Source organism: Quercus lobata, chromosome 7, assembly GCF_001633185.2.
Source record: "Quercus lobata isolate SW786 chromosome 7, ValleyOak3.0 Primary Assembly, whole genome shotgun sequence".
Lineage (NCBI taxonomy): Eukaryota > Viridiplantae > Streptophyta > Magnoliopsida > Fagales > Fagaceae > Quercus > Quercus lobata.
The window spans coordinates 46,250,550-46,277,360 of NC_044910.1; the positions used below are offsets into that span (position 1 = coordinate 46,250,550).

The 26,811-nt window shown below is 36.3% G+C and overlaps 2 protein-coding genes across 2 annotated transcripts; one reads left to right on the plus strand and one right to left on the minus strand.

The window, feature by feature from the left end:
- The first annotated feature begins 86 nt into the window (after nt 1–86).
- LOC115953878 (probable pectate lyase 4) lies at nt 87–4,738 on the plus strand. Its single transcript, XM_031071698.1, has 5 exons — nt 87–517; nt 1,465–1,816; nt 1,902–2,112; nt 2,226–2,294; nt 4,349–4,738. Exons 1-5 carry the CDS (start codon nt 247–249, stop codon nt 4,583–4,585), a joined length of 1,140 nt encoding a protein of 379 aa, XP_030927558.1. The 5' UTR covers nt 87–246; the 3' UTR covers nt 4,586–4,738.
- A 1,484-nt stretch (nt 4,739–6,222) lies between these two features.
- LOC115952554 (exocyst complex component EXO70H1-like) lies at nt 6,223–8,486 on the minus strand. Its single transcript, XM_031069727.1, has one exon. It carries the CDS (start codon nt 8,340–8,342, stop codon nt 6,420–6,422), a length of 1,923 nt encoding a protein of 640 aa, XP_030925587.1. The 5' UTR covers nt 8,343–8,486; the 3' UTR covers nt 6,223–6,419.
- Nucleotides 8,487–26,811: the final 18,325 nt, after the last annotated feature.

Consider the following 26,811-nt stretch of genomic DNA (forward strand, 5'->3'; position numbering starts at 1 on the left):
GTCCAAAGTAGTGTCCCGCAAAGATCAACCAACGAGTAGGCTCAGATGGAATAACATTTTTACATATCCGAAGCAACGAATAAAACCTTAAACCTGGAATGTCGGCAGTTATCCCTGTTAACAGGAGACAGAGACAGAAACAGAAACACACACATAGACACACAGCTTTAGAGTTCAGTTTCAACTTTAAAAGTTGAAGTTCCAACCTTAATTAATATCTGAGCTAAAAAAAACGTCTGCAATTGAATGGGGAACATCCATGGCCATCGCAAACACCGTAACAGCTCTCATCAAAATAAACCGCCTTCAAATTCACAGCCCTTTAAATATGGTCCGTCCGATCAAGCTCCACAAGTCCCCAGCTCCACCAAGCCTAAGCCCAAAACCAACATGGTCTCCTTGCCTTACGGTCATGTGGACTCGACCCTACGAGCCCTCGCCGGCCAAGCCGAGGGGTTCGGCCACCGCGCCATCGGTGGGCTCCACGGTTCTCTTTACCATGTCACCACCTTAGCAGGTCACAGCCTTTTCGTCCCTCTATCTTGTTTATATAAAATTATGTGTTTGTGTTTATGAAATTCAAAATTCTGGCATTGGGATTTTTTGTGTTTTTATTAGGTTTCAAAAGTTGGATGCGAAACAGTGGTTTATGGTTATATGTTAGGCTTTTGGGATTTTACTGTTCACTGGTTTAACAGTTAGTTTATTGAGCTTTACTTTTTGGTTACTTATATATATGAAAATATGATCATCATGATAATGTGAATTGCCTGGACATTGTTAATTCGATGGGGTTGTTTCAACTGGTTAGGTAGATTAGTGAGTTTGGAATTGTTGCATTAATAGGGATTTTACTAATGCAAATGATGGAAATGTTCGAGGTTTTAGCGAATAGTAGAATTTTGGCAAGTGGAATTGAGGTAGAGTTTTACTAGGTTGTTCATTGGTGCAAAGTTTAGACTTTGGAAAATGCTAAAAATCTTAGTGTAAATTTTATTAGAAAAGTTTACAAATTGGCATGGCAATGTAACATTGAATGTGATTGGTGCCACTTCAACGATATGATAAGTAAGTTTTGAATTACTTTTTTATGATTGATAACACACCTATTTGTAAAGCTTATATAGTAAAATTTGTAATATCCCTAACATCACTCTTAGACTTTGTAGCACTAAAAGTTTTTATTGGGGCTACAAGTATATTTTATTGATAGTCTTCAGTGTGATTATGGTTATGTGGGCTTCAATCAATAAAAAAAAAGGTAATGTGGGTTGGGTTGCCAAACCTGAATTTGTAATTCAATTTGGTATTCCCTACCTGAACTATTGATAAATTGCATTGGTGTAGTTGGGGCATTGGCTTGTCAAACTCTTCTCTTTGGAGGGGCCATTCTAGAGGTTTCCCAGAGTCTGTATTTGACTGTGTTCTGATGTGCATAACATATTCTTCATTATGGTTTTGCAGATGATGGGCCAGGATCACTTCGTGAAGGATGTCGTAATAAAGAACCACTATGGATTGTGTTTGAAGTTTTAGGCACCATTCATCTCTCTTCTTACTTGAATGTGTCGTCTTATAAGACCATTGATGGCCGAGGCCAAAGGATTAAACTCACTGGGAAAGGTTTGAGGCTGAAGGAGTGTGAACATGTAATTATATGCAATCTGGAGTTTGAAGGTGGTAGAGGTCCTGATGTTGATGCCATCCAAATCAAACCTAATTCAAAACATATATGGATAGACCGCTGCACCCTTCGTGACTATGATGATGGACTGATAGATATCACTAGGGAAAGCACAGATATTACTGTTTCTAGGTGAGATCAAAATTCCTTGTTTCAAGAAATTTCTCTCATTGAAAAATAAAGAATAAAAGTTAATGTCTTCAAACATTGGCTTCAGGTGTCACTTTTTACAACATGACAAGACAATGCTCATTGGAGCAGACCCTTCTCATATTGGTGACAGATGCATTCGAGTGACCATTCACCATTGTTTTTTTGATGGGACCAAACAGCGGCATCCTCGAGTTAGATATGGGAAAGTGCATCTTTACAACAATTATACCAGAAACTGGGGCATTTATGCTGTTTGTGCCAGTGTGGAATCACAGGTGCTATTTTTAGTAATCAAATTCTATTATTTGTTGGTTTGAACATTTAAAAGGTTTCAAGTTTTTTCCTACTCTAGGTGATTAAAGATCTTGTATCTATATTGTGATATCAGATATACTCCCAATGCAATATATATGAAGCAGGACAAAAGAGGGTTGCATTTAAATATCTCACAGAGAAGGTATATCCACTTCTAGTTTTGAACTGAGTACATTTCTGAAGTCTGCACAATCATCTAGAACTGATTGCTTTTAATTGTCTGAGGGCTTAAGTAAAGTTTGTATACATAGATGTAAATACACACAAACACAACGGGATTTCGGTTGTGAATTCAGCTCTTTGAGCATTCTTTAATTGAAACAGCAAAAGGAAAGAAATTTTAAAGAAATCCTTGGGAGATTACTATGTAACATACATAAAGACACATTTTTGCATTAAAATATCAGTTTCTTATTCATGTAAAAAATTTATCTGCAGTAAGAGAGCTTTATATGCTAATAATTTTCTGCTTTCCAGTAGGTAGATATTTTTTTGCTAGTATATGAAAGTAGAAATGGATAAGCAAACCTATGGATTTTCTGTATCTTTTTTTTTTTTTTTCCAATTTCTGTTGTCTCTATTGTGTTTTGATCTACGATATCTATCTCTTTATGTTCCTTTCTAAATGTGGTATAGGAGCACAACAATTATGATTGCATAAATTAAGACATTTTGGCTTCCTCTCAACATGAGTGACTATATTTTAGCATTCCACAAGAGCTTTTGTTATCCTCTTTTTGGTTCCCATTTCCATTTAGCAGTGAATTTCTTTCAATATTTCATATGTCTTCAAGTATCAATGTTTGAGATTAATAATCTTGCTATCTAGAAGCCTTACAGAACCCAACATTTAGAAGTAGGAAAAATAGAGGAAAAAAAAAAGAAAAGCAGAAGATTTTCAATGATGAGACCCCTGATGCTTATCTAATTGAATTATAGAAGAATTATCTGATGGAAAGAGGACACCTCATAGCAATGGAACAGATGGTATGTGACTTCTGCACATGATGCAAATTGAGTAGAATGGCTGTGCGCACTCTCACTCATAAAGGTGTGTGACCTGTAGTTCATTAATCAAGAACTGTGAAAAGACTCCCGTGTCCTGACCTCTAGTGCCCTTCTACAAGCATTATTTCTTATAGTTCATGACCAGTTGGATTGAACTTTGAAATTAACTTTCAAGGTGTTCATAGGAATTTTCCACTCCAAAAGTAATCCAAACAATCTCCCATAAGAAAAGAAGACAGATATCTTGAGTTGTCGATTTCATACATGAACCCTTGTGATGGTTTCATGTAGCTGGCTATGTGAATCATTCATATGAACAAGTTGAATTTTCATGAGACACATACATGAGAATCTTTGGATATTGGAGGTCTTAGTCAGGATAGGTAGGAACCGACTCTTATTGTGTTATTTAAAGGTTTGCTAGTATTTTATTTTATTTTTAATTGTCAAGCTTTATTAGTATTTATGATAGGCTTAAACTCAGTTTTCAAGGAATGGAAGGATGGAGGGAATGGTCCATTAGCTGATACTTATCTGATGTGTCTTGTGTATGCATATCCATTTTTTATTTAATTAATGGTTTCTGGTATTAGCCTCTGCATTGAGAAACAAAATATTTTTTGTTGCTTGACTATATAATTGAGTATGCATGACATAATTTAGAGTTGTGTTTATGTTGGATTTTTCTTATTGCCTACTTTGTTAAATCCACCTTTTGATCGTCTTAGCCATATACAAACAACAAAATGTTGGTTAACCATTTTTCCCTTGTGGCCTTATCCTGTTTTCATCTACTGGATGGTTGACACTATAAATCCCTGTGCTAGATATTGGGAAAAGCATGACATTATGTGAAAGTATATATGTTGGAATTTTACTAGCTGCCCATGCATTGTAAATCCATTGGTTGATAGTAATAGCAATACTTAAAAATGCTTGCCAATTAAGCTGCACAGACAAATGCCATCAAAAGTGTTGAATCAAGTTTTTGAGTTGTGAAATTGCGGAATATGGTCCTCTTCAAAGTACCACATCTCCGTTTGGTTAGAATGATCCTTCCTGTGAAATTGTATATTTGACTGGAAGTACATGAATTTGTCCATGACCAATAAATTGTTTCAGCATCTAACAGCCGAGACGTGTTTTTCCTAATGAGATTGAAGTTGGTTTTTTGTGACCTCCGTCTAGGCAACTGACAGGGAGGAGGCAACAACTGGCTGCATAAACTCTGAAGGGGATTTATTCATTAGTGCAACTCAAGCGGGGCTAATGACCAAGGATACTGCACACAAAATGTTTCATCCTAGCGAACACTACCCTATATGGACAGTGGAACCGCCCACGGATGATCTTAAACAAGTTCTCCAGCATTGCACAGGATGGCAGTCTGTTCCACGACCTGCAGATCAGAAGGCGGTAGCGTAGTATCTTGATAACTACATATATAATCTCTACTTGGTAATTTTGACTATGATGTTTATTTCAACAAAATACCTCTTCCCGTCTGTAAAAGGCAACCAGTGAGTTTTCCTTTTAAGCAAGGATGAAATAAATAAAATTTTTGTTTTGATGTTGTTATGTACCTACTTTTACTTCCCCATTTTCCTGGTTGACATAGACACTTGACAGGTCTCAGAATTCGTTGTGCCCCATTTCTTTGGTTAGTGTACATCAGATCTTGCTGATAGGTAAGCTTATTATCTAATTTGATGTGTTGGTTTCACTGACAATATATATAATTATTATAAAAGTTTTCTTGGTCCTGTTTTGCACTTTTCTTCTACTGTATTCTTTGAATCTTACTTTAAGAAGCAACAAAAATAGTTTTAAATTGGCAGCAGGCCAATTTGGAAAGTACTTAAAAAGAAAACTATTTGTTGAAAATAGCATCAAAAGATTGGAAAATCCGCATGCAATTAATGTGTTGTAATTAATGTGTTGGAAATGATCCGGCATTATAAATGATATAGGTTTGAGTGTCAAGAGGTAGGTCATATATTCATGGAAATTTTTAATGGCTCTAAATGATTCAAATGTATATGAATGGAAACTTTGAAAATGATAATATATATGCTTATATCTAGAAAGTGAAAGGGTATATTGACATGACCATTTCCATACAAACCAATTATAACTAGAATCTTCTTTGGAGCCCATATAAGCAGCGGTTGTTATTTGACTCACCATTTTGTTAAGGAGAATTGTTGCTCATTCATTTCAAGGACAAAAACCTTTTTCAAACCATGACGCGCAACCACACCAGATTAGGTACTACAAGACTACGGTATGAAAAGAGAGAGTTTGAGAATCTAAGAGCAACTACACCAGCTCATGGATAGTCTTTTAAAATACAAAAAATGCTTAATTTTACACATTTTAACCCCAAAACCCCCCACATCAATCTTTGTAAAAATATCTAAATATGCACAATGGTCTTGCAAATGAATAGTAATTGTGTATATATACACGGTTACTGTTCACCGTGTAAATAATTTTTTTATTCTTTTTTCTCTCTCCTCTCTTCACCTCACTCTCTTTTCCTTTCTCTCTTCTTTCACGATTACTGTTCATAGTGTTAAAAAAATGAATATTTTATTTGAATAAATGTATATAATAGACAAACTAATGTGGGTTTGTAAAAGTGGGTGTATAAAATAGAAAAAATAGGTTTTAGATGTGAAAAATGGAAAATTTTTTGCACATACTGATGTAGATGCTGCTTGTTTGGTGAGTGAGTTCAAACTCACATTTTCATATTTTAAACAACATTATACACATTTCTACATACTTTTTTACTCATACGTATTTTAAAAAATTTCAAACAATAATTTTCAAACTACTCTACCAAACACCTCCTAAATGAGATATGGAAAATCCGAAATAACACTTTCCTAAAAACGCAGATATAAAAAATTGAAAAGGGTTTTTTTTTTTTTTTTTTTTGAGAGTGAATTGAAAAGGGGTATAAGTACATAACGATGTTAGACAAAAGTACAAAACATAGCCAAAAAAGTCGTAGTATAAACTGATTATTCAAACGGTACTTTTACACAAAAGGAAAAACTATGAACAACATGTACATCTTTATATATAATCGAGTAAAAGAAGTCAAAAATTTGGCTATCAAAACAAAAAATCGCCAACTAAGCCCAAAAACTGTTTGATATTGTTGTTAGTATTTAAATAATAATAATATATCTAACAAGTATTTTCACAGAAAATTGAACAACAATATTTAACCATTACTACCGAACAGCCCTTAACCTCTAGACCACGAATGTCGTTGATGAGACGAGGAATACGAAGAAGAAACACTAGTACTCCCCGAGTTATTGTTCCCAAAGAACAGGTCCGACAAGTAATTCCCCACATCCTCAGGGGCAAATCTGACAATTAACCCAACATTGCGCTCTCCAACAACATTAGACCTGTGAGCGTCGTAGAATTCCCGATAACTTGGGACAATCTTTCTCGCTAATGAGACTTTCATTTCGTCTCGGAGTTTCGGGTCCGATACGACAAACGAGCTCTGTTTCCTACAAGTTTCGTCGAAGCTCGAATTGAATTTCCTGAAAATTTCCTTCTCCTGAGCTGGAGTAATCGTGACCGTTGGATTTTCCGGCAGCGTTGCAATCACTGGGCCCCACGCTAATCTCTCGTAATTCGCGGCGAATAGTTTCACTTTCTCTTCGTGCTTTGCGATCCAATCCTCGCCGAGAAGGTACTTCAAGTTCGAGGTTTGAACTTTGGAGACAACGTGGTTAAGGTTGTTGGCTAAGAATATGTACGAGAGACAAACGTCTTTGTGATGTTCAACTTTGCCGTCGAGTTTGCAGAGGAGTACGAGGATTAACCAAGCCATGCGCATGGAAATCTCCGGTGCCGGAGAGTCATCGGTGGATGGACTTTCGAAGTAAGATTCCGGTAACGATGATCTCGGAGGAGGAGGCCAGTCGGCGAAAATGTCTGCGAGGATGTTACTGTAATCGGCGAGGAGAGAGAGGTAGTTCATGGTGGTGAGAGTCAGAGTGTGAACACCGCCGCCACCGTGGATTTTCGACTTCGACGAGTCCTTTTGCATTGTTGACTCGAACTCTGATAGCATTGAGCGGACCGAGTCGCTGAGTTTGTTCAGCGAGTTGAGAGCTTGAGCTCGAACCATGACGGTTGATTCGAATGAGAAGATGGAATCGATTTCGATCCAGTTGGTTGAAATCGCTGTGTACATGTCAAGCAACCGGAAAATTTTCTCAGGATGAGATTTCTTGCTCTTAGCTACGAGTTCGGGGAATCCGAAGAGAAGAGTAGCTCCTTCTTTGGAAATCTCAGTGAAACAAGATTCTCTGATCGAGTCTGAGGAAGCGAAAACATGGTCGCAGAGGATTCTCTCTCCGTTGAAAAGAGTTGTCGTCGAAACTTTCACTGCCTCCAACCAATCCTTGATTCTGCGATCGAGAACTTCCCAGTCCATCTTATTGATTTGTGAGGAGCTAAATTTTTCAACACCAAGTCGATAAATGCCTTCGTCGATTATCGATTTTCTGATAATTTTGTATATACTGATACACTCTTTGGCGTAACCAGAAGAGATCATACACTCAGCTATGGATCTCAAGTCAGTCATAGCTATGGAAGAAACTTCTTCGACTTCATCGATTGAATCGCCCACGTTGCGCACTTCATCATCGTGTGAGACTGAGCCATCATCGTCGAAATCAGAAATGCTTGATCGAGCGGAGGCGCGTGAGGATCTAGCGGAGACTGATTCGGGGTCCAAGTGAGCTCGATTCATGGAAAGGATTTGATAGAACTCCTTCTGGAGTCTCTTCATCGCTATCTGCATAAGGTTCTGTGCGTGCACGAGCTTCTCCGAGGTCGAGTTCTCGGTGACCAAGGCGTGCATGGATTTCTGAAGATCGTTCACGCACCTGATGAATTGCATGGCTTCACGTTTGCTCTCGTAGAACAAAGATGTGACTTTGGCATAAGTGGAGGTTTCTGGGTTCCACTTGTTTATCAAAACCGTGGCCGCTTCGATGCTCTGCTCGATCAATGACTCCGAAAAGCTGCGTCGAGGAGTACCTGTTGAAATTGAGTTTCTTGCAGGCGAAGAATATCGAGACATAGAGAAAGATGAAGTTTTGGAGTTGAAGCAAATACTCCTCATTCCTTTTCTAGGCATTTTTAAGATCTTGGAGTGAATATGAGTGCTTGTTTGTGTTTGGGTGTGATGGGTGTGATGGATAAATACTTGAGCTCTGTGATGGTGTGTGAGAAAAGGTATATCACCGTATCAGAACTATAGATTTATTTCTAGTTCTGAGAGTCTTTGTTTATGGTAAATTGTGAGTTGGAACATTGTTGTGGGGGTATATATAGACAAACGAACAACGCCGTTACTTGGCCGAAACTCAAAAAAAAGAAAAAAAGGAAAGAAATGAACGCCGCCATTATTGCTTAAAGAAATATTGTAACGTGTATACCGTATAGGCCATAGGGAAGAACGTGAAATATTGACTGCACGTAAATTGACTCTTACACGTTCCACGCGTACAGTTGTATACTTGTCTTCTCGAGTAATTTTTAGGTGCTCTCGCACTATAGAGAATAATACTAATTTTTTTCATATTTTTTTGTAGGGTTTATGCATTAAATTTAGGTTAAAATATAAAATTAACTTTCTAACTTTCTTCAGATTTTATTTCAGTCTTTTAACTTTGTTTTTGTTCATTTCAGTCCTCTAAGTTTTAGATTTATTCGATTAATATCTTTTCGTTAACTTTTGTTAATTTTTTTTTAAAACACTGGAAATATTTTTCAATCATTAACTGATTTTTTTTTTAATTTAAAAAATTTGAAGAAAATTTTATAAAATTGAAAAATTAACCACAACATATAACAAAAGTTGATGGAAAAGCCTTAATTGAATAAACTTGAAAGTTAGAGTACTTGTGGGACTGTTCGATCAATAGGCCCATAAAGTTCGAAATTGATTCAGGATTGTTGGGCCCGTGGCCCATCCGAGGATGCATATCCGTCCGAGGACACCATACTCCTCGGCAGTATGCGTCCGAGGACGATCAGGACGTGGTCTTATTGCAACCAGACCTCAGAATTAGGTCACCGTAAAGGATAGAATAACTGACCAAGGATGAAAGAGATAAGACAAACAAATATCTGTAACTACAGCTGCCTCCGTATTAATGACCTCTCAACCAATTCTCTGACCACATTAATGTGGAGGTGATATCTGAACAGTAAGGAAGCAGTCTTACAGCTGCCCATAGGAAGTTTCAGGAGGTGTTAGATGGGATAGAAAGAAATCCTCCGGACCCAACCTACGCGTGTGCGGTGAGGATGGAACACTAAGAGGGGTATATAAACTAAAAGAAGAGCATGAAGGAGAGAGGATCGGAACAGAAAAAGAAAAGGGAGAAAAACACAGACAAAAAGGAAGAGAGCAAAAGTAGAGAAAAAGAATTGCATTGATCACTAAAGAAAACAATCGTTGTACCAACTTTAGACCTTTAATATACGTGAGAATGAATCTTTTTAAGAGAGACCACAGTTAACCTAGTTCTTTATACCCACGCTCTACAAATCATATTGTCTGGGCCTTTTTACGTGCGAACCCAACACTGTTAAGGTTTGTTGTAAATCGTGTCCTTACAGTACTGAAATGAACAAAAGCAAAGTTAAAAGACTGAAATGAAATCTGAAAAAACTTAGAGGGTCGATTTTTTATTTTACCCTTAAATTTATAGTGGAATTCACCATAAATGTAAGGAGAAGGAACATAATTTTTCTATGAAATATTTAATAATTTTCCATCTTGTATTGTGTGTCTCTCAGAGAAGCTGGGAGCCTGGGACTTTGAAATTTGATAAAATTTAAACCCAAGGAAATATCAAAATAATAAGAGGTGGAAATATTTTTGTATAAAATTGATGAGAGAAAATAGATTTGCCCGTGTGTATCGATACCCAACTCTTCCGTTTTGTAGTGATACATATTAAAAATAAATTAAAAAAATTCTGAATTGGGTATATTATAAAAATAATAATACTAATTATTTCTGGTCTGGGTTTATTTAAATCAACTATCAAGTCAAATAAATATCATTTCTAAAATAAATAAAAACTATCAAGTCAAAAAGGATAAATTGAACCCTTCAAAAGAGGATAAATTGACATAAATATCAATGGGGATATAAATCTCTTGATAACTTATCCTTACGTGTGCTTGATAGTTTTGAAAGATTATTGCATGTGATTTGAAGATGTTGACTAGATTTTTATAATTTACATACATTCTTTATTTATTTTTCTCTAAATCCCACATTAAACAATTTTTCTTTTAGTAATCTATATATACATAAAGAAATTTGTGTTTTACTACATGAAAAAAAAAAAAAAATTGATTTTTTTTTTTTTTTGGGTGTCTGGTTCTATTTGAATCAACTATGAAGTCAAAAATGATAAATTGTAATAAATATTGTAAGAACGGGGTTTAGCAGCCCAAGCCCACTTAGAGTAGTGGTGCCTTGGACTTTAACCCAAACCTAAATAATAGAATTGTTTTGTGTAGAGGTGGGAAGACAATTACAGTTTAGTCACAAGCTAAGCTTAAGGCTAGTGATACAGTTGTCAAATACAGAGGAACAAATCAAGTAGTTGATGGTAAGAAAAGTTTTCCTTTGCCACTTTCCAGGAAGAGTTCTTATATAAGTCTTTTCTAGGTTTTTATCAAGTTATACACTGTTCTCTCTTTCTCTCAGCCTCTCCTTTGGTAGACCAACTCCTCGGGTCAAACGTGCTTTTCTGCAATGAGTTGGTGCAAGATATCCCGCTCCTTATTCTTCTCGGTCCTCGGATGTTCGACAAATATAATTCGAGAAATGGAGAATATGATTTGAAGATTATTAAATATGTTTTTGAAAGATCATTAAATATGATTTGAAGATTTGACTAGAGCCTTCTAATTTACATACATTCTTAAATTGTTTGAATAGAAATTAAAATCACATTAATTTGTGTCTAGAAATTTGGAAATGATTCTTGACGAGTAATAAGAAAATGGTCCACATGGACGATTACATTCAAGCCAGCAATAAGTAATGGTTATAAAACCATTATAAGGGCCTTCATGAGCTGCTTCATGTTCGTTACAAACACCTTTATAAGCCGTTCCATTACTTTTAATCACCTAGCTCAGGCACAATGTCCAGGAGAGATCAACAAACCTTGCAATAACTCATAAGTTGTCTATATAAAGCCATAAAAAGCAAGTAAGTAAACACACACGAACTAAGCTACAATACATATTAAATATTTCCTAAAAAAGATTAACTAATTTAAGCATTGGAGAGTCTTTGGTTGACACCAATCCGATGTCTTTTATTATCACCTTGTTTTCTTTTAACAGGAAACCTAGGTCATCCATCGAGAGAAACGAGGAATATATGTACTGACAACACTTTTTGTGTTTTATCAATTCTATTCTAGAAAAATAAAATAAATCCACGTGGAAAAAAGTATAAATTGAAATAAATATCATAGAAGAATATAAATCTCTTGATAACTTATCCTTACTAGCGCTTGATAATTTTGAAAGATTATTATATGTGATTTGAAGATTTTGACAATATTTTTTTAATTTACATACGTTCTTAATTTTTTCTACATAAAGAAAATTTTTGATATCTAGTTTTATTTTTTTGAGAGAGTTTCGACCTATAATATCCGCTTCTAGTAATAACTCTTTATCATTAAACTAAGAGTCTGGTTTTATTTAAATCAACTATTAAGTCAAAAATAATAAATCGGAATAAATATAATTGGAGAATATGATTTTGAAAGATAATCAAATATGATTTGAAGATATGACCAGTCTTCTAATTTACATACATTCTTAAATTATATGAATGGAAATTAAATGAGGATAATGAAACAAGGGGGGGAAAAGGAAATAGCATTTGATGTATACTCGTATTTGATATTTGTTCCATTGTTTTTTTTTTTAGCACCTCGTCAGCACTTATATAATAGGAGGAAATAGTAAATATTTCTGAAATATTTTTTCATGCGCGGGTTGACCAGATTCACTTGTTCAGAGTATTTGCCCTTTAGGTTGAAAAGGAAGCCATTTCTCTCCAAAAAAAAAAAAAAAAAAAGAGAGTTGAAAAGGAAGCCAATAGAAACAAATTTAAGTTGCGATTTACATGTGGACGTACGTAAGCATAAAAATCATGGACAGCCTAGCAAAGAAGAAAAGACTCAACTAGAGAATCAGGCATGACGCAAACACTTATATCATGGCCCTCGCTCTTTCCGAAGTAATTTTCGAGACAAATCATAATCAAGGTGTTGTAAACAAAATAAAGTACATACTTGTTTCGCACGCGGTTCACTGTGGTTCAACTAAAAGTCTAATTTTGTTTATGTGCACGTCAAAAGTGAGGCTCATGGGCCATCCTTCGTTTGGGTATACAATCTATTTATAATGTGGATTTCAAATTTCCTACGCTAAGTAGTTCCTTATATAGAGATTCAACAGAGCTGCCTCTCCCTACTATTGCTGCCCAAGCTTAATTCTCACTTCTTCCACTCTTATTTTCTTTTAGAACTTTTCCAACCACATCCCTTTCTTCCTTAACTTCTCATATTTATAGCCAAAAATTAGTAGGCAGTTATGATTACTTTTATGGTTAGTGGGAAAGGAGGTTCAATGTCATTAACCTTAAGTGGGTGTTTAGTTAGGAGTGAGGCGTGGTAAGAGTGGCATTGGAACTAGTTCCCACCTAAGTAGAGCTACTTGGCAGCGATATTCCCCAAGGCACTGCTGGGTAGCCGAGAAGCGGTAAACCTGAGCAATTGTCTTAATGTTTTGTGAGTGGTTCACCGGGCATGATCCGAGTGATGAAGCATGGTGCGTACTAATTAAGACCATTCGCTCAATGAGCTTTAAGGTGGCATGAGACCTGGGCCTATGGTCCTTGTGGGCCTAGGGCCCAGGCCTCAGGCAAAAAGAGGTTGGTGTCATGGGCCATATTGTTGGGCCGAAGCCCAAGGCCCAAATGGGCTTGGGGTCTGAGTGCTGTACAGTTTCTGTCTTTGCTTGTCAACTAATAATTCTTCTTATTTAAAATTGCAACATTTTCCATGATTATTTCCTTGTAATGTTTATGATAAAAAAAAAAAAAAAAAAATCTAATTAAGGGAAAATTTAATGAATGCCTTAAGGGCATTGTCATTGGAAATATTTTTAGAAAATTTTTATAAGAAAGTTTTTTTTTTTTTAATTTAATTTTTTTGATACATTTTTATATTTCTTGTTCTGAGCGAGTGTATTCTTATAAATAGAAGATGCATTCTTCCAGGAAAATGTCAAAATGGTCCTGGATCACACAACATCCAAGAGAAAATACGACCACAAATTTCATTTCTCTATCAAGAGATTTCTATCTAGGCATGTAATCCTTAGGCTCTTAGAAGGCTTGTGGAAGAATTTAGGCTTGTAAGTTAATTTCCCTCGTACTTGCGGTCTTCTTAAGTCCTATTAATTTATGCATTACTGAACCCATATCCTCTCTCAAAGTGACTATGCATGTATCATCTTGAGTTGCAAAAAACTGGTTTACACTCAAACAGTTTTGCAAGTTAGTCACTTCCTAAACATTATGACATAATTTTGAATGCATATAAGTTAGTAGGGGTTTAACGTAGCTTTAAAATGATAAGTGCAAAAGGGATAGAAAAAATGTTAAATCTAATATAACCAAAGGAGCAGAGGCATATTGAGACACTTATGAGGATGTTGTTATACTAGAATGGATGATGCTATAAATTGAAACGAGAGATGTGTAGTTGTCCCATACCCACTATGCACAAGTGGGAAATTATAGAAATATTGGGTAAGACCTAGGGACAGAACTGTCAAGGGGATAAATACCTTGGGGAGCTTCCTTAAGTAATTAATATAACATATAGAAACACACTTTAACCCAAAAGACCTAAGCCCAATGAGTATGTGCTTAATTATGTTATATTAATCACTCATTCTTCTCATCTTTATTCAATGTGAGACTTCACTCACACGTGTAATCCAACAATCTCCCCCTCACATGTGAGTCTCTGCTTCTTTGTGGGTTTCAAGACCTCTCTATGAGCCATAAACAAGTCCTACTCACTCCCCCTTGCCTAATGGGCTTTTCACTTCATCAATGCATCATTCATGAGTCTCTCGTATGCCATCCATGGGAACCATGTGTCAACTCCACACGCACATCCATGGGAACCCCGTACGTCCATGTCCATGGGAACCTTGCATCACACCATTATTTAGCACCATTAGCAATATTCATTTGTTGGGCTCTTGTTTTTCTTCTCCAAGATCTTTGTGTGTGGGTTGTTTAGGCTCTTTCTTTTCCCGCTAGGTAAGGACCATGAACACCTCACCACCTTCGCCGCACACCACCATGGGCTCTGATACCACTTGTCGAGGGGATAAACACCTTGGGGAGCTTCCTTAAGTAATTAATATAACATATAGAGACACACTTTAACCCAAAAGGCCTAAGTCCAATGGGTATGTGCTCAATTATGTTATATTAATCACTCATTCTTCTCATCTTTATTCAATGTAAGATTTCACTCATACGTGTAACCCAACAAGAACCACCTTTGGACTAGGGGGACAATGGCCCACTAATTTTTTTAAAAAAATATTATTATATATATTTACTAATTTTAGCAATTTTGTTCTATAAAATTACATTTTCTTTCCATTTAACAATATCATTGATTTTTTTTTTAAGAGTAATGCTATACTCAAACTTTTTTATAACATTTTTACAAACTATTTTGGAAACAAATTCTTATTAGTTTACATATGGGCACACTGCTCACATCATTTTTTACTTACCAGTAACCATTTATCACATTAGTAACTTATAAAAAAACTTGTAGCTCTACCATTTTCCTCATTTTAGTGACCATAAAAAAATTTATAAATATAAAATCTAAAACAAAATATACAAGCAAAAAAAAAAAAAAAGTTCACAACAAAAATTACTAGTAAAACCAAAGACAAAATTAAGCTCAATTAACTAATTTTATCCAAAATAAATAACCCTGCCCTTTTAAAAAATTCTAAACAAAAATAATTTTGTTCTTACCCACAAAAAAAAAAAAAAAAAAAAAAAAACTCAGCAGCTAAGTAACAAAATTAGAGGTTGAAACTGCTGCAAACAGCCAACAGTAAAACCGCTCTCCTAACTCAAAGTTATAGCTTCATCTCTAATTAGACCAAACCCAAAATGAGTATATTCATTGGGTTCAACCAACACATTGCTAAAAGTTGTGCCTATTGCCAAGAGTTCCTTCTCTCTCTCTCTATCTCTCTCTCTCTCTCTTCTTCTATTTTCTTTTTTCTTTTTTCTTGAATCAAGAGTTCCATCTCTTGGCTTCATACTTCTTGGTTATCAATATAAAGCAGATAAGAGCTAATATTTGCAAGAGATTTTTTACTATGATGTTGTAAGGCAATGGCATAACAGCTAATAAAATGTCTCTTTCCCTTCTCATCAATATCAAGGGGGGTGGGTTCCTCTTTACTATTATTAAGGTTATCTCCCCCCCCCCCCCCCCCCAAAAAAAAATTAAATAAAACCATAGATGCACAGGATCTCAGTTATGCAGTCAAAAGGGATTGCAATCTCTTGTTCGAACCTAAGCTAACACTATGTTTGTTTTATTGAAAAATCTTTTGTAAAAATAGTTTTTATTTTTTTTTATTTTTTATTTTTTAGTGTTTGGTAGCACAATAAAAATTGGTTAACCACAATTTTTAGTCAACAAAAAACCATAATAAAAATAAGGTTTATTTTCTAGAGGTTGTTTTTCAAAAAATAATTTTGGAAAACAATCTTTTTCACATGTTGCATCTCCTATTGCCAAGGGTTCCATCTCTTGGCTTCATATATACTTCTTGGTTATCAATCTCTCTCTTACAATATCAAAGATCCTAAGCTCATTTAATAGTAACTCTTCCTCACTAAGACAAATATCTCCCTTATTAAGAGCATCCACCTGCCCATTGGTTTTCACCTTTTACCCCAAGATTTGTGAATAGAAGATAAAGAAATTTAAACATAGACCCAAATAATCATTTGCAAAACGGCCTCACATATCAAATAATCAATACGTAAATACCAGATAAGAATATGTCCATAAGAAAGAAAATCTGCAACTCAAGAACGTTGAGAATAGGCACTTGTGCAAGGCTAGGAAATTAAAATAATCATTTGCAAAATGACCTCACATTTCAAATAATCAATACGTAAATACCAGATAAGAATATGTCCATGAGAAAGAAAATCTGCAACTCAAGAGCATTGAGAATAGACACTTGTGCAAGGTTAGGGGTAAATTAATTAGGAGAGAGAAAGAAAGTAGAAAAGAAAATAATATAAGGGTCATGCTAACAAGTGCCCTTAAAGTAATGGTTAATAATCCATTTTAGGAAATTTTTTACATCACTTTTATGAGAAATAAAAAAAACTATTAAAATATTAATTTTTTTTCTTTTTCCATATAAATTTTCTTTAAATAGATTGTTAACCCATACCCGAAGGGCATCCGTTAACATTTCCCATAATATAATGCTCTCTAAAATTAATTAGCTAGGTTAGCTAATTTGGATAGAAATTAATTTTAAAGATGACATTAATTAGAGTGATTTTCTAATCATTATATTTTTTTAAAATCTACAATTTAAAAAATATATAACTTTTGTAGAGTTACACTAAGTGTAATTTGAACATATATTATATAAATACTTCTTTTAAATCATTGGATTTAAGTAGATCCAACGGTTAAAAAAAGACTATAATTATTACAAATATTTTGATTAAAATCTAATTAATTATCCACATTTATTACCTTCTAAACCTATTTTTAAACCTAAAAAAAGTTTGACTTCTGACTCTCTCTCTCATTTACATTTCTCTCTCTCTCCGTTTCTCTTTCTCTTTCTCCTCCACCATCTCCAACAGCCCACCATATATCTCTCCAGATTTCTACAAGAGCCGTTGACGTTTTAAGGTCGGAAGTAGGATCTATATATAAAAATTTTTCCATTTCATCCAAGAACCATGCATACTGTACGAAGGAAGGGAGGACTTATTGATTGACTATATTTTAGGCCAGATTATTGTTCTGTCAAGTAGTTAACACACGTTTAAAATAAAGGTGAGAATTTTCTTAATTAAGAATTAGTCTCTGTTCGATAAGCATCTTATTTTATAGGCACTGTTAGAAATACTGAATGAATGTATTGTATTTCTTAATCAAAGAATATACATCAGTGCCTTAATATAGGAGACCTATGTGTGCGGTACAAGTAAAGTGTAGTACAAGTACAAGTGTACTATACAAGTAACCTAGTTGGGCCTAAAGCCCATAACATAATATACGTTAACAGCCCCCCTCAAACTCAAGGTGGATGTGAGACCAGCTTGAGGTTGTCAACCAAATCACGAGTGCGTCCCTTAGGAAGTGACTTGGTGAAGATATCTGCAAGTTGATCTTTGGAGGAGACGGAGAAAAGCTTGAGAGCACCATGGACAAGATGATAACGGATAAAATGACAATCAATCTCGATGTGTTTAGTCCGTTCATGAAAGACATCATTGTGAGCAATATGAATGGCACTCTGGTTGTCACAATAAAGGGGAGTAGCAGAGGATGTGGACACACCTAAATCCTTAAGAAGCCATCGTAGCCAAAGGAGCTCAGATGTGGTATCAGCAAGGGCACGATATTCTGCTTCAGTATTAGAGCGGGCCACAAAGGTTTGTTTCTTACTTCGCCAAGAAATCAAAGAAGAACCAAGGAGAAAGCAATAACCTGTAGTGGACCTGCGATCAGTGGGATCTCCTGCCCAATCAGTATCAGAGAATGCACGGAGTACAAGAGGAGACTGAGCTGAGTAGAAAAGGCCATGAAAGAGGGTGCCCTTCAGGTATTGAAGAATGCGCAGAACAGCAGCATAGTGAGTTGATCGTGGAGCAGACAGATACTGGCTCACCTGATGAACAGCATAGGAGATGTCTGGACGAGTAACTGTGAGATAAACTAGGCTGCCAACCAATCGTCTGTAAAGAGAGGGATTAGACAATGGTTTCCCCCCTGAGGGAGTCAGATGCGCATTAAGTTCAACTGGAGTGTCAACAGTCTTGCTATCAGTGAGTCCAGCTCGAGACAAGAGTTCAGAAGCATACTTAGTCTGAGTAAGATAAAGTCCATCTATAGAATGAGTGATTTCAAGACCCAAGAAGTAGCTGAGATGTCCAAGATCTTTCATCTCAAATTGCTGACTGAGAAAATCCTTGAGTTCTTGAATGCCACTGAGGTCATCACCAGTTATGATCATATCATCCACATACAGGAGAAGTAAAATAGTGCCTTTGTCAGTGCGACGAAGAAATAAGGCAGAATCATAATGACTGGCCATGTAACCCAAATGAGAGATGGTAGAGCTGAATTTGGCAAACCAAGCTCGTGGAGCTTGTTTAAGGCCATAAAGAGCACGTCGAAGGTAACAAACCTTGTTTGAGTCAACAGAGAGACCAGGAGGAGGTTGCATATAAACTTCTTCATTTAACTCCCCATTAAGGAATGCATTTTTGACATCCATCTGAAAAAGATCCCATTTACGGGCAGCAGCAACAGCTAAGAGGGCACGGACAGATGAGATACGAGCAACCGGAGCAAAGGTCTCTTCATAATCAATCCCATACTCCTGTGTAAAACCTTTTGCAACAAGACGAGCTTTGTAGCGCTCAATGGACCCATCAGAGCGAGTCTTAATCTTGTAGATCCACTTACAACCAACCACAGATTTCCCAGGAGGGAGTGTCACCAAATCCCAAGTATGATTTTTAGATAATGCATCAAGTTCCTCTTTCATTGCAATCTGCCATAAAGGGTCAGTGGAAGCCTCACGATAGGTGTGAGGCTCATGTAGTGTAGCAAGAGCAGTGTAACAATGATAGTCAAGTAAATGTGCAGGAATAGATCTTACTCGAGTTGAGTGACGAGGTGGAATGTCTTGTGCAAGATCTTCAGGCGAGGAAGGAGCAGGGGACCCAAGCTCAGGGTTGGGGTTGGGTAGCTCGTCTTCAACCTGTTCATCTTCCACCTGTTCATTAAAGGGTGAACTAGGAAAGGGATCAGTAATATCTGGTGGTTGGACAAAGAAGTCTACAAGAGAATCAGGAGCAACTACAGGAGGATCAGGAGCAGTTACAAAAGGAATATGTGCCTCATCTGGAAAAAGATCTAAAATAGAGGAGGACGATAGGGAGGCACGAAAGTGAGAGAGCTCGACAAAGAGGCGATGTTCCCAAAAGACAACATTGCGGGAAACACGAAGACGATGAGAGACAAGGTCATAACACCGATACCCCTTTTGAGTTTCGCCATAGCCAAGAAAACAACAAAGCCTTGACCGAGGCTCAAGTTTGTTATGCTCATATGGCTGAAAAAGAACGAAACAAGCAGAACCAAAGGAGCGAAAGTGGTGATAGTCTGGAGATGACCCAAAAAGGCGCTCATATGGAGTTTGATTTTGGATAACCGGACTCGGAATGCGATTAATAGCATAAACAGCATGAAGAGCAGCTTCGCCCCAAAAAGGAGCAGGAACTTTGGCAGAGAGAAGGAGAGCACGAACAGTGTCAAGAATATGACGAAGTTTCCGTTCGGCTCTACCATTTTGCTGAGAGGTACCTGGACAAGTTAGTTGATGAACAGTGCCATAGGAATGCAAAACAGCTTGGAAAGCATATTGAGTATATTCAAGAGCATTATCAGATCGAAAAATTTTGATGCGTTTGGAAAACTGAGTTTCAACCATTTTTGCAAAATTAGAATATACTTGCAATAATTCAGAACGATGTTTCATATTAAAAATCCAGCTATAGCGAGAGTAATCGTCAACAAAGACAACAAAATATCGAGACCCACCAATACTAGAGACAGAGGAAGGACTCCAAACATCAGAATGAATAAGGTCAAAGATATCAGTGGATATTGATTCACTAGTATTGAAAGGCAAAGCTGGTTGTTTTCCTAATTGGCACGAAACACAATCAAAATTTTTTGTAGACACTGAACCTAATAAACCTCTAGAAGCTAATTGTTGTACCCGAGAGGAAGATGCATGACCAAGTCGAGCATGCCAAAGTGCAAGGGAAGGAATTGAAGAAGCTGTAGCAGCTGCAGCAACAGAAACAGGAGCAACAAGTGGAAGACGAAGGTTGTCCACGGGAAACATACGCCCAACTCTGGGACCAGTCCCAAGCTCCTGTCCCGTCCTTGAATCCTGCACAATACACCCAGAATAATCAAAGATAATGCGATAACCCAACTCAGCTAATTGTCCAACAGAAAACAAATTATAAGAAAGGTCAGGAACATTAAAGACTCCAGGAACCGAGAGATTGGAGGTCGCAACGGAACCTATATTATGACCAGACATTGTGGAACCATTTGCTGTGCGAATATTAAGAGGGTGTGATGCAGGTTTAAGGTCAGAAAATAAGGACGAGTGTGGTGTCATGTGATTGCAACAAGCAGAATCCATAAGCCAAGAGGTAGGAGACATACCAGATAAAGCTGAGAGAGAAGAGGAATAAGATGCATTACCAACCATACGAACGACATTGGCGATGATATTTATAAGGTCATCTCTGGAAATGGTGAAAGTGGATCCAGAAGACTGAGACTTTGCAGAGACGGGAGCCATAGGTTGGACACTCTCAGTGTTAGCAACAGTAGCAGCAGAAATGGAAACAACTGATTTGTTGCATTGATAGCAAGTCTCAATATTATGGCCAAAACGTTTGCAAAAATTGCAAAAACGTTTGTTGGATTGTCGGCGACGATTGTTGCAAAAGGAAGAAGACTTGTCCTTATTTTTCATTTTGAAGCAAAATATGCAAAAATGGACTGCAAAAACGAAATCTACGCGAAAAACTGGGTAAGGAGCACCTGGACAAAAAAGTCAACCCGAAAAAGTCAACGGTCAAAGTCAACGGTCAACGCTGGTCAACGGTCAACGCTCGGTCAAAGGTCAACGATCTGTCAACGGTCAGAAGATGACGTCACTGGATGACGTGGCGATGACGTCAGCAGAACAGTGGATGCTGACGCAGCTAGGGCTAACGTGGCAGGTGAGATGACGTCAGCAGACCAGGTGAGGGCGCGTGAAGGCGCGTGCAGGCGTGTGGCGGCAAGTGGACGGCGCGTGACGGCGCGTGTGCAGCGCATGGCTTGAAATTCCGGCGCGTGGCGGCGCGTGTGGCGCGTGATCGTCGAAGCAGCAACTTTGAGCGGCGCGTGAGGGCGCGTGATATCTCCGATGACGACGAGGCTTCCACGGATGTGTAGATCGGCGCAGGACGATCTCAGTGGTACCTTCAAAAATGAAATCGGAGCAATATTCGCAGCGGTGATGCAAAGAGCAGTGGTCTGTGTAGTGTGAAACTCCTGAACGACGGCGGCTGCAGGTCCGGAACCCAAGGACGACGGCTGGATGACGTCGGAGGTTCAACGGCGATAGGCTGCGGTGGCAGTTGTGATGGCGGAAGCGTTAGTAAAAGAAAGGAAGTCACACAATGAAGACAAGACTGCTAAGAAAAGGTCAGAGCAATGGCTCTGATACCATGTTAGAAATACTGAATGAATGTATTGTATTTCTTAATCAAAGAATATACATCAGTGTCTTAATATAGGAGACCTATGTGTGCGGTACAAGTAAAGTGTAGTACAAGTACAAGTGTACTATACAAGTAACCTAGTTGGACCTAAAGCCCATAACATAATATACGTTAACAGGCACCATTTTGAGAAATACTCGACTAGAAAATCAAAATAACTCATTCTCGGACATCATCCCCCCAGAATATGTATTTGACACGCAGATCCCAACCCACCAACTATACGAGAAAGGAAGCAGCAAAAGTTTAAAGACTATATATATTTAATTCACAGAAATATTACGCAAATGTTTACCATGTCTTCCTCCTTGTAATCATTAACACGCACTGTTTTCAACCAAAAAAAAAAAAAAAAATGATACGCTTAATTGAAACTCCGTACCTCTGCTCATATTTTAATTTTGCTGACTCAATCCAGAACCAAGAAAATATTCGATAGCGCTTCATAATTGACTACGTTGCTCCAAAAGAAAACAAGGAAGAAGAAACTTCTATGAGGAAGTTTAAGCATGTGATGATGATGCATTGTTTGAGATATGCTTGATATATTTATGTCGAATAAAAAAATTGTGACCAAAAAATTGGCATGTGGGTTGTATTTTATTACAGTGAAGATCTATCATGCGAAAACCCTACTTAAAAAAAAAAAAGAAAGAAAAAAGTCTTCAATTTGAGGCTTCATGCATATATCACTGCCTAATAAGGTTATTATTGTAGTTGTTGTATTTTATTTTTTAGCACCTGCTAATTTTTGTTTTCTTCCAGTTTCATGTGAGACAAAGTTTATATCCGCAGTCTCTCTACGATTACTACATGAACTGCCAATTTTTAATTTGTATTATGGCTCACTTGATTGTACAAATAATTCTTTAATTTTGATTGGATTTCTACGTTTATTTGAGTATTTAGATTAATTCATAATAAAAACATCTAACGTCTTTAAGAAATCAAGGCATACATATAATATTTTAGAAGTTTTCAATATTTGATCATACTGTTAACTTCTAAGTTATTTTATTTTTCAACTCTACTTCTTCTCTCTTTAAAAAAAAAAAAAACTTTATGTGATCAACTTTACTTTAATAACTTAATTTTTTTATATTTAGAATTTTTAAAAAAAAATTAATTTTATCTTAATCTTGTTCCCTAACTCTGTCATTGTCTGCATAAATAATTATGCATCATGATATATATTATTAATTCATAATTGCATATTACTATTAGCCCATGTCAATTAATTTATAAAATGGATACTAAATTACTGATCATTACTTCTGGAGTTATGGCCGAGTTATGGGCTCTAAAGGATGGTCTCACGCTAACTTCTCAACTTAGAATTTTTGACATATGTGTAGGGCATGATGCCGAGCTTATTGTTTTACTTCTTACTAATTACTCGATAAATAATCTCATGTTATCATGTTAGAGCCTTTGCTTGATGATTGCCATACCCTCTGAAGAAATTTCATAGTTCAACTGTCCACCACTTTTTCAGGGAGGCAAACCAATGTGCTGATGCATTGGTTAAGTTTGGAACCACCTTTTCTTTGGACTATGTTAATTTTTTAACCCACCACCTGTGGTGGAAGACTTGTTAGTTTTTGACAAGACGGAGCTTTTTTGTAGTAGACTTATTAGTGTTTAATCTATTTTAGCGTTGATTTACCAAAAAAAAAAAATCATACAAATTAATCATACATGTGTCAGGAGTCATATTTTTATTTATTCATTTATTTTGATAAGGTGGAATCAGATTGTTTTTTATTTTTTATTATAAAAATTGGAATTAGTCAGATTTGTTGAACTACTGAAATGGGAATTTTTAGTCCGCTAATCTACCAGTTAACTATTTGACCTTGTAAGCATATAAGTTTGTAACTAAGAATCTGTATAGACACAACATGTCCTTCCATGCAAATCAGACATAACATTTTGGTAGCAAAATATCATTTGTTACTCGTGTGACGAGTCTTGTAGTACCGAGATAAGTCTAAAATGCAGTTTATTCGGTTTTCTGTTACTTTTAGTTAATCATTTAAAACTTTTAAGGCTTTAAGCTATAAATTAGAATGTTTTAAAATATAAGGTTTATTACATATTATTCATTGTGTTATACTTTTATAATTTAAAATTATTTTATTTTTTATTATTTAAAACTGAAGATACATACATACACATACGCAAGTACAACTTATATTGTCATTAGGGTCTAATAATCTCAGTTATAGAAATTAGAAAGTTCATGATAGATAAGGACCTTTTTTTAAAAAAATTTTAATTAAAAAAAAGAATATTTGGATGTTTAATACAAATAGTAGAAAACAGAAATAAAGAATGTTGATTTGATAATTTTCTTATTGTATAATAGCCTCATCACACGCGTTTTGCGTATGCAATGAGACTTTTATTTTATTTTTTTAAATACATGAATTAGTAGGAGCATGTCCGATTTTGTAGGTGTGGGGGCCAGTCAATCAACAGGCCCATTAAGGTCAGGATCGTTGGGCCTGTGGCCCATTCGAGGATGCATATCCGTCCGAGGAGGCCAAGTTAGGTCATAAGGGTGATTACCGAGGGGGGATGGTAGTCAATATCACGAAAGTAGAGTTCCGTATTCATTCGAGGACGCCATACTCCTTGGCAATATGCGTTCGAGGACAATCAGGGCGCGGTCTTGTTACAACCGGACCTCGAAATTATGTCACCACTGAAGATGGGATAACAGACCAAGGGTAAGAAAGAAAGGGCAAACAAATATCTATAACTATAGCTGCCTCCACATTAATTACCTCTCAACCAACTCTCTGACCGCATTAATGTGGAGGTGATACCTGAACAGTAAGGAGGCAGCCTTACAGCTGCCCATAGGAAGTTTCAGGAGATGTTAGATGGGACAGAAAGAAATCCCACGAACCCAACTTACACGTGTGTGGTGAGGATGGAACACAGAGAGTGGTATATAAACTGAAAGAAGAACATGTAAAAAGGGGGGATCGGAACATAAGAGAAAGAAAGAAAGCACAGATTGAGCAAGAAGAACGTAAAAAAGCAAAAGAACTGTATTGATTGCGAAAACAAAAACGATCATTGCGCCAACTCTAAGCCTTCTATATACGTGAGGGTGAATCTTTTCATTCCAAAAAAGTTAATCTAGTTCTTAACACCTACGCTTTACAAATTATATTCTTTGGGCCTATTTACGTGCGAACCCAGTATCGTTTTAGGTCGTTACAAATCGTGTCCTTACAGTAGGTATTTTAAAAGGAGTTAGAGATATATTTTTATTGGGTTGTCCTCAAGTTTTTTCCTTATTAAAAATAAGGTTTAGAGATATTTCTAAATCACATAAAAATTCGATCTAAAAAGAGAAATTTTTTTATAAATAGTATAAGTAAAATATACTTTATAAAGTCCATAAGAGTTGGTCAAACTAAAATATTTTTATAAAAATTTATATAAATATGAGTATTTTACTAGGATTTGATTGGATATCACTTATTGCTGAAAACTGAAAATACTGTAGCAAAATAATTTTTGAATGTGTGAATAATGCCGTAGGACCCAGTTTTAAAAAAAAAGTTACTGAATAAAGGTAATTGTGAGTCCCGTGAACAGTACACGGAACCCATAGAAAAAAAAATGTTTCTGCTGGGAAACGTGCAAAATACACTTCCCAAACAGAGGTGAAGTATAACAATAAGTGTGCGTTTGGAACGCACATTTTCCGTGCGTTCCTATGTTTTGCTGAAAAATAGTGGGTCTCGTGTACTGTTCATGAGACCCACAAAAACTTTTTTCAGCAAAAAAAGAACTTTAAAATTGGATCCATGGCACTATTCACTCATTTAAAAATTATTTTGTTATAATATTTTCAATTTTCAGTTTTCAATTTTTAGCAATAAACGGTATCCAAATAGACCCTAAAAGTAAAACCCAAGCAGGACAAAATCTATTCGGTTTTATAAACCATGCCGGGCCATTTCCAATTCAACCCTGTCATTCTACGTATGGGTGTGACCATGTAAATAAAGTACGTATACCAAGGCGTGAACCTCGCAATAGAAAGTAAAACTTAGGGGCCGTTTGGATTGAGTTTTTTGATAACTCAATTCTCAGTTTCCATAACTCATAACTCAAAAATGGTGGGACCCATAGCAAAAAGGTTGTTTGGCCAAACGATAACTCTGTTTCCATAACTCTGTTTCCATCACTCAATTATCTGATTTTTGAGTTATGAGTTATGGAAACTGAAAACAACAAAAGGCTGTTTTCAGTTTCCATAACTCATAACTCAATGGCATTTCTGTAAATAAACACACATGAGGGACCCACAGCCGCAACTTTTGACCACCTTTTGACTTTTTTTTTTTTTTTTTTTTTTTTTTCTGGGTTGGCGTTGGCTTTTTTTTTGGTTGGCGTTGGCTGTCTCTTTTTTTTTTCTTTTTCTTTTCTGGGTTGGCGTTGGCTTTTTTTTTTTTAAGTACCTAGACTCACCAAACTTAGTGGAAAAAAAAAAAAAAAAAAAAACCCAGACCGAACAGCCAACCCAGGAGGGGAAAAAAAAAAAAAGAAGAAGCTGCTAGTGAAAAAAAAAAAAAACACTGTACCGTGACAGGTGTGGGCCCTCCAAATAGTGTGAAAAATAGTGAGTGATGAAAACTGAGTGATGAAGGCAAACGGATGTGAAAAATTAAGTGATGAGTGATGAGTGATAAGTGATGAGTGATGAGTGATGGAAATTGAGTGATAGAAATTGAGTGACGAAAATTCCTTACCCAAACAGGCCCTTAGTCACCCAATTAATGGACTTTATCTTCTGTGTGCAACCACCATGACTTACTAGTTACTACTATGCTCGTATTTGACTCAT